This window comes from Rhagoletis pomonella, unplaced genomic scaffold (genome assembly GCF_013731165.1).
Source record: "Rhagoletis pomonella isolate Grant_MI unplaced genomic scaffold, Rhpom_1.0 Rhpom_scaffold_00007, whole genome shotgun sequence".
NCBI lineage: Eukaryota > Metazoa > Arthropoda > Insecta > Diptera > Tephritidae > Rhagoletis > Rhagoletis pomonella.
The window spans coordinates 2,192,269-2,200,699 of record NW_023458561.1 but is presented as its reverse complement, the minus strand read 5'-3'; the positions used below and the strand labels follow the sequence as shown (position 1 = coordinate 2,200,699).

The 8,431-nt window shown below is 36.5% G+C and overlaps 1 protein-coding gene across 1 annotated transcript; it reads right to left on the bottom strand.

Annotated features, from left to right (window-relative positions):
* Positions 1-7,133: 7,133 nt before the first annotated feature.
* LOC118743616 (obscurin-like) lies at positions 7,134-7,608 on the bottom strand. Its single transcript, XM_036476381.1, has 2 exons — positions 7,501-7,608; positions 7,134-7,432 (listed from the first exon to the last, which is right to left on the bottom strand). The coding sequence occupies exons 1-2, from the start codon at positions 7,561-7,563 to the stop codon at positions 7,289-7,291; spliced, it is 207 nt and encodes a 68-aa protein (XP_036332274.1). The 5' UTR covers positions 7,564-7,608; the 3' UTR covers positions 7,134-7,288.
* Between the last annotated feature and the right edge of the window lie 823 nt (positions 7,609-8,431).

Sequence of the window (8,431 nt, the reverse complement as noted above, 5' to 3'; positions counted from 1 at the left end):
CGCTGTCTATCCGAACGGGTTCTTTCCGGACGGGGTGTGGCAACAATGAACGAATGTGGTGCAATTCGCTGAGCGAACTCACGCAATTGCTCCAACGTGTGGACTTGTCGAGTGTGGACGAGTTCACGCAGATGATCGGATAAGGTACCAATGATGATATCGAGGTGGTCCCGTTCATCCAGACCAGAGGAATTACCCTGCAATTGGAATGTCAAGTCATCGATATATTTCAGCAGTGTTTGCGAACGTGGATCGAATTTAGTCTGTGCATATGACATTATTACTTGGAACCCGAGTAAGTTTGTTGAGGAAACGAGCACGAAGTTTCGTGCAAAAATCTTGATAATCTCCGAAGTTTCTCAGTTTGATGAAGTACCATTGTCGAGCGGCCCCCGTGAGTGTGGGTACCAAACGCGTTACCAATTCATGGTAGGGTACTCCAATCTTATATCGAAATGAGCCAATAATAGCCAAATAATATTCAACCGATAGAAATTTTTCGTTCACATGAACGCCATCGAATTGAGCACGTCCCATCCATGATGGTAAGCCTCTGAATTTCCTATCCATTACATCCGCTTGGGCAGATTCGTCGAATATAGTGGCTTGATTTGGTCGTGATTGTGGTGGACCGGATAGCGAATAATTCGGATATAAATGAGATGGTTGATTAATTGGTTCTTGGATATGAGACGTTCTAACACTACGGTAGGTATTGATCGTTTGAGTTTGTAAGGTTGCAGGACCACCCAAAGAACCATGCGGAGGATCCACCGAGGGTGGTATCCAGGTATGATTCCAAGTCGTTGGCATGGTTTGGTTCATATCACGAACGTCAGGAATTTGTGTCTGCAACTGAATCCGATCACGGATCATTTGCTGTTGCATCTGTGTTTGGGTTCTCAGCAACTCAGACACCATTACAGACAGTTGGTGTAATGAGGGTGTTGGTTCCGTTCCGCCTGACACTGAATTGAGAACGGCTGGTTGAGCATTTGAATTAACCATACTGGTGGTCCGGGTATACCGTGGTTCGGTTGCCTGAACCGAAGTCGGTATATTCTGGTTTGGAATCGAATCTGGTATGGTTAAGGGTAAATATTGTGATGGAACAGTATTTTGAGTTAAACTCATCGTTCCCCGTTCGTTTTCAAAACCATGGAAGGTCGAGTTCAAACTTAATTGGGGATCGCACGTCGGGATTCCCGTATTCGGTGAAGACATCCGAAGCTCACGAATCTTCGACTGAAATTTTCCGATCAGATCTGCCTGGCGAGACGCCGACTCGGGTTTTAACTTCATCCGAGCGGTTCGATAACAATAATGTATCATTTGATGACGACGACCCTGAGGTGTTAACACCTCATTCGCCTTCAGTTCCCGATATGCTCTCTCACATATTTCCAACTCATTCATTTGGTGTATGGCATGGGATTTTATCAACCATGGTTGGCCACCGTAAGCACATATTTTACCATTGAGGGCGGCTATTTCGGTGTCGGTCCATTGAACCGGCGCTGGGTATAGGTTATATATCTCCCCTTCGATCTGTCGCTGTTCGTCTGTCAAATAAGTTGCACCGAGAATGGGAAACAATTCCATGTTCAAAGACTCAAATACCAAGTTGTAAATTCCGATTATTAAAAAATTCTGCCAACGGCAGACGTAAAGTCCGTACTATTAAAGTCTATGTTATAAGATGATAGTACTCGATTTAAAATCAGTACAGTATTTACTTCAGTTTATTATTTATTACTATTATTATTTTATTCTATGAGTATGTCGTTTTGAATATCCACTTTCAAAAATAATATCGACTAAATCGATCACTATTTGAATATTGCTTTAAATCTAATTAGTTTAACAAAAAATTCACGCTCAATTGGTTGTATATCTCATGTGATTTTCGGTCCAAAATTTTGTTTAATATTATACCGAACGTGGGCTGAGAATGGCGTTTAACGCACTAGCTCGAATCTTTTTATGGACCAAGTTGTTTGCTCCCGGGATGAAGCGAAGGCCTTGAATATTTGGGAGTATTACCTGTATCTCCTTCGGTCCCTTCTGTCGCCAACAAGGTACGCAACAAAGATCAAGACTATCCACCCTCGAATTTACCGGAAGACCAAATCAGACTGAGAATGTTCAACCAGTTTGAGAATGTTAAACGAGATTACTTTGATACGAGTTTGAAATTTTATTGGGAATTAATACCCAATTACAAAAATAAAGAAAAATCAATAGTTTGGTTCAATTAATATTGACCGTGTTATCGGTTACGTTGCTTGAACTTAAACTGAAAGACGAAAAGAACAATGATCGGTTCAAAAATCTTGACCGACAATGTTTGGTGTTACTTGATTAAAAAAATTCAATTAACTTGCTTTTCAGAACTGGCGAACTGAACTGAACGAGAATGGTTATGACTGCTGATCAATGGTGTTCGCATCGCAGATCGATCACCATTCACCCCCGCGGAAATAAATAATCAAAATATCCAAAAAAATTTTGACTGAAAACCAGCTCCAATAAAAATCAATTAAATCATGCCGTGTGAAGGCTGAGGACGATATTGATTTACAGTGATTATGAATTCAAGAGATAATTATTAGATTCAATCTCAATGATGATTTATAATAGCGGAAATTCTAAAGGAAAATTTATCAAAAGTCTATTAAACTCGAATATGTATGGTTCACTGACGTACAATTTTGTGACCAACAAAATGAGAAAAACGACTACAAGATTTTAATTTTTCCTTAAATCTAATTTTATGATGTATTAAATTGATTCGATGATGAAATTGCTATTTTCCCTCAGCTGAGCACGCGGTTATTTTATGCCGGGCTTAAGTGTGGTTATGTTCAACGAAAACTTATTCTTTTTCACCCGTTTAGTTGGGCGCCAATGATTTGCTTGACCTTGATTTGTCGGTCCAAACAGGAATCTTTATTTACTGTTGATGGATAGCTCGTTTCCAATGGATGGTGGCAAGAAAGTGGCTGACTTACGTGTAATGATTTTGTATTACCGGCTTATGGTGCCTCAATTGCTGTTAAATGAATAGTCCGGATTTGATGCTCACAACTTCTTTATTCTACGCAACAACATGGCTGGGGATTTGCCGGAAGGAATGTGACGGCACCTTTTGCCTCTATTAATTTCCACTGAGGGGTGGGTATCGACTCCCCGAATGTCGCCAGCTTTTAATACCAGTTTTAAATCCACTTTAATTACTTGGTTGTAATTCCGTTCTTGCGAGGGCTGATGAGTGTGGTTCGCTCCGTGTCCAATTCCAAAAAAAACCACCGATTCTTTTATCGTATCTCAGTGTGGGCGTTTTCATAGTGGCCATGTCAATTCGTGTCTATACCGATATGATGGTTCGTGTCTTGAATAACTATTGGTTACGTACATTCATCTGGCAATCCCCCCCATTTTGAAGTTTAGCTTTGACAGTTTTGTTATGTTTACATTTCTTATAATCGTTCTTATGTCTATTATTTGGGCAATAAAAAATAATAGATCAACCCACAAATGTTTGTTGATATATTTGAAATGTAAATTTGAACAGCAATATTCGTTAGAAAAATAATAATAAAGCAAAAATATTGTTAATTACTACATGGGAGGTGGGCGTGGTTATTGACAGATTTAGCCAAAATTTAATACTAACCTAAATTATACCAAAGGCAACTTCGGGCCCGACTTTCGTTAAGATATCTTAATTTTGTTCGAGTTAGCGTGTTTACAAACAGACACGGCGAAACCAATTCATCTCGCCATTCTGATTATTTTAATATATGTATATGTATGTATGCATATGTGTATCTACATATGTACATACATTTTATACGGTTGACAATCGGGTTCGCTTATCTGCATAAGCCGTCTCTATTTGCATTAAATCGTGCATTATCCTCTTTCAAATGTGAATAAGCGGCAGAACAAATAAATACAAATTTCGTGCATTTGTTCGGGCGTCGAGCTATAGTTTTGTGTACTTATTTCATATAAGCTATGGAGGTCTCCATTAAGAGAGTGGTACATATATATGAAAATTGGAGAGTTCCTGCTTTAAGCTAAGTAATACTTGTTCTACCCTCCTAATGTCAGCCCACCATTATTCACTCAACGTGGTGTTCGGAACACGGTATGACTTATGTAGGAACTGCATCCGGTCATAGTCGCTTACGCTTCATGCCTGATTTGCTTGGAATTTTGTTTTTCTCGTTATTTTATTTTATCAACCAATACATTCAAACTAATTGTCAAATAAGCATATTTACATTTTTTGTTTTGTCTATCTGGATTACTGTATACTGTGGATAGTACCACAGTCGAAGATATCACATATAAATTTTGGTCCCGATTGGAATCGTTTAAAGCGTGTCGCAAAGGAAGAGCATTTTCGTAGTGTGCGTGCATTTGATGTCACTGTGTGCGTTCGAACAAGTGAACAATTAAACTTTCGCTGTCTTCCCAAGCAGAGCGTGTATGTATACGCGAACACGCCGCGCAGTCTCCCGCCGGGTAGACGCTGCCCAGCTGTGCTCTAAGGACTCAAAAAAGGCAATTTTTTTTTAAATTTAATGTCCAAAATCGATGCTACTATAGTCGAGGGTATCACATATAAATTTTAGTTCCGATTGGAGTCGGTTAAGACGTCTTCATGGGGTAATCTGAACTTTGACCCCTGTGTGACGCGCCATAACCGACTTCAATCCGGACCAAAATTTATATGTGATATCTTCGACTATGGTAGTATCGTTTTTGGGTATTAGATGGGAAAAAAATCAATTTACATTTTTTGTTTCTCCATAGAGGAATCTGAACTTTGCCCAATGTGCGACACGCTTCAACCGTCTCCAATCAAGACCAAAATTTATATGTGATATCTTCGACTATAAAAGCATCGCAGGGGTTGAGGCTTAAGAAATCTGATGTAAAAATTTGCTTCCTACATTTAAGAACCACCCTAATGTGCATACGTACATATGTGCATATATCTAGTAAGCCATTGAAAATAAATAATTCTTTCTCTAATGTTATTGTATATTTTTTTGTTCAATCAAGCAAATACATACATATATATTTACACATCGATTATAAATATACATCAGGTTTTTGTAGAGTGAAATAGTTAACCGATATATTGGGCCGTATGAATAAAAAATAAGCAATTGCTTTTTCTTAAAATTTCTTACACTTTACTCGATTTATTCAAACAAAATTGAAGTAAAAGGTATGAAATTTTAATTTGCTTCGTTCTTATTCATTCGGCCCAATTATATAAGTACAGTGACCATTTCTCCAAAATATTTTCTTAAAATTTTTAACACATATGTACATATATAATATTTGCATGCATGGATATCGTTACCTTAATAAGTTTTGTTTATTTGTAGATTACTATAAAAAACCTAATGCAAACTTAAGTTATTATATTGCAATTTTCCTCAAGATATAACCAATCTATAGTAATAGTAGTGGGTTTGTGAGGGTACCCAATAAACATTGTGGCGAACGTTCGAAACTGACCTTCGATATCCAATATGCATATCGAACTGAGAACGAACTCATAACCAACCTTAGTTTTCCAACGTTCATAGTATGTATATTCGAAATACACTCGAGATGGGTTCGAAAAAAAAATGGAAACCATAGTAACAAGAGAGAAAGTGAAATGCAGCTCATTCTTGAAGGGAAATATAAGCAGTGTTGCCAGAACTTTTTGGGCCGACCGGCTAGATTGGCAAAAAAAAGCGGCTAAAAACGGCTAAAATGTTTTAGTGAAATTTCACATAGACTCTGGCAAAAAACGGCTAAAATGTTTTAGTGAAAATCCACATTTTTCTTCACGTTTTAAACCGTATCTTATATATAAAATAGCGTTTAACGTTTTAACGCACATTGGATTTCTTTGCTTAGTTTTTATTATATTCATTGAACTAAATATTCGCTCTACTTCTGCATTACTTATAGGCAAAACAAGCAAACTAAAAACTAGGTTGCAAAGGTGAGCAAAAGGGTTTTCTCCTAGGGCATTTCGAAATTGATAAACTTCGGCCCAAAATTGTACAGTTGAGTCTAAATTACTCCAGGTATGTAACGTTAACCGTTGCCATTGCATCTCTATGGATGTTATTTCGTCGGCATTATATTTGTGTTTTTGTTGCTGTAGTTGAACAAATACTTTTGGTTTAATTACTCTTAATGCATTTCCAACCGAAAAAAGTCAATTTTTTTTAGTGTGGCAATATTTGTAGGGAGGCGTTGGCGTAATTCCTTTATTAAAGTGATAATAAAATAGCGACCATTTTCTCGAATTATTTTCTCGGCTTCGTGGTCAAAAGCGTTTGTGCTTACTTTTGTTTTTAAATACTCTTCAAAACTGTGATAAAACTGAGGAAATGGAGCAAGGTATGGTTCCAACGGGTAGCATATAGGATCAAATGTGTTCGCGCTAATAACCACTAGGGAGCATAGATGCGAAAGTAAAACATTGAGTTCATTAAAAATCTTCATTGGGTCTGCATTATTGCTTTCGAACAACTTGTTTACTTTTTGCACCTCGAAATTAGGCTAAAAACGGCTAACTTTTTTTTACAAACCGGCTAACAAATCGGCTGCCGGCTAGATTGAATTTTCTCCGGCTAGTTACTATCAAAACCGGCTAAATCTAGCCGGAAAACGGCTAAAATGGCAACGCTGAATATAAGACAATCACTCTCTCTCTCTTATTAAAATTTCATTTCGATAATGAGCTGGATCTCGAATTCACAACGAACGGAAAATACATTGGATAACGAAGGATACGCTTTGCTGGAGAATGGCCTAGTTCTCGAATCGAATACTTACCTATGCCACATTCATTATCGAAGGTGAGACTCGAAAAAAAAGATTCGTTTTCCTATCATTTTCGAATTGTTAACAAAGCCCAATGTTTGTTGGGTAAGGTAACGATATGTATGTATATTGCTATAGTAATTTTACTAACATTTCTAGCCTTCTTTTTCGAATAACGTTTTTGCAAGGATTATTGTTTATTTAATAACAAGCAGAGATCAGCTGTTTTCGATGAATTTTTTAGGAACATTTCTCACATTGAAATTAGCAAACATTTAAAATAATTTGATTTAGGAGTTACAAAGCTGGTTTAGAAAGCATTTCTGCGACCAGAGCTGTTCTTTATTCAAAATAAGTGTGGAGTAAAGGACCGTTCTTCAAATTAAAAAGAGTAGGTATGGTCACCGTAAATATAATATGCTTCCCGATAATTCAATGTTTAAAATGAGGCATAAAGTTCTTCTTGAATGCTATTTGAGCGTAATAATTGAGTTGCTGTAGGTCCACCATTTAAAGACTGTGTAACTGTTTGAGATGATTGGGCGTGACTTTCTTTCATATCCTTATACAATTCAGCAAACTCCTGTAAATATTTTTCAAATATATTATTGTTATAAAAATTTAAATTACGTAATAATATTGTGTCCATACCTTAAGCCTGCTCCCAAGGAACAGCGCCCTTTCTCTCTTTTTAATCATGTAGTCAGAAGACATTAGCCATCTGTGTTCCAAACAGTCCTCGGAATATGGGCGTTTTCTTAAATGTATAATAGTCATAGATTAGAAGTGTACTGAATTCAATAATAAGTTAAATGGTGGAAGTTTTTGATTTATCGATATTAAATACATAGTATCCCAGCCAGCAAGAAAACGTACATTTTACGAAGGATTCTCGATCGGCGAAAAGTTAGAGAAAGGCTCGTAAACGATAAAACAAAAATAAAATAAAAGAAAGCGGTTTGTAGCAATTTGTCAGAAAAAATTTTAATTCTGTTGGAAATTTTTCTTGGACCACAGTATTTTATAATATATAATATTCACATACGAATGCTTTTTCGAAGCACTAACTCTATGAAGACATGAATGAAAGCGATATATATTTAACAATTTTGACTTATATACTTGTCAATAATTTTTTTGTAAACAACAAATAAACAAATTTTATTTTGTGCTAGCTTCGTGCTTCGTGCTTGTGATTTAAAAAGGACCTACTGCCAATAAAGCCTTGTAGATCAGCGTTGCCACAGACAAATTTTTTTCCTACCAAAGTTTCCTAGTATAACCAATCAAAACCTACCAAATTTTTTTGAGTTTTAATATTTTATCTTGACGTCAAATTTATTAAAACATAGCTAACATAACATTTAGTAAAACTAAAACACAGCTAGTAAAATAAAGACATATTAACTGCGTATAACGATTCATGTTACTGTACTTATCATCGGACTTATCCAAATGTATGTCTCTTTACATATACATACATACATATCATCACAAGATACGAATAAAGACGCGAGCTCAAAAGTTGACAGCGAAAAAAGACGCGTAAAAAAAATTTCGGCGAAGAAATACTCTTAACATA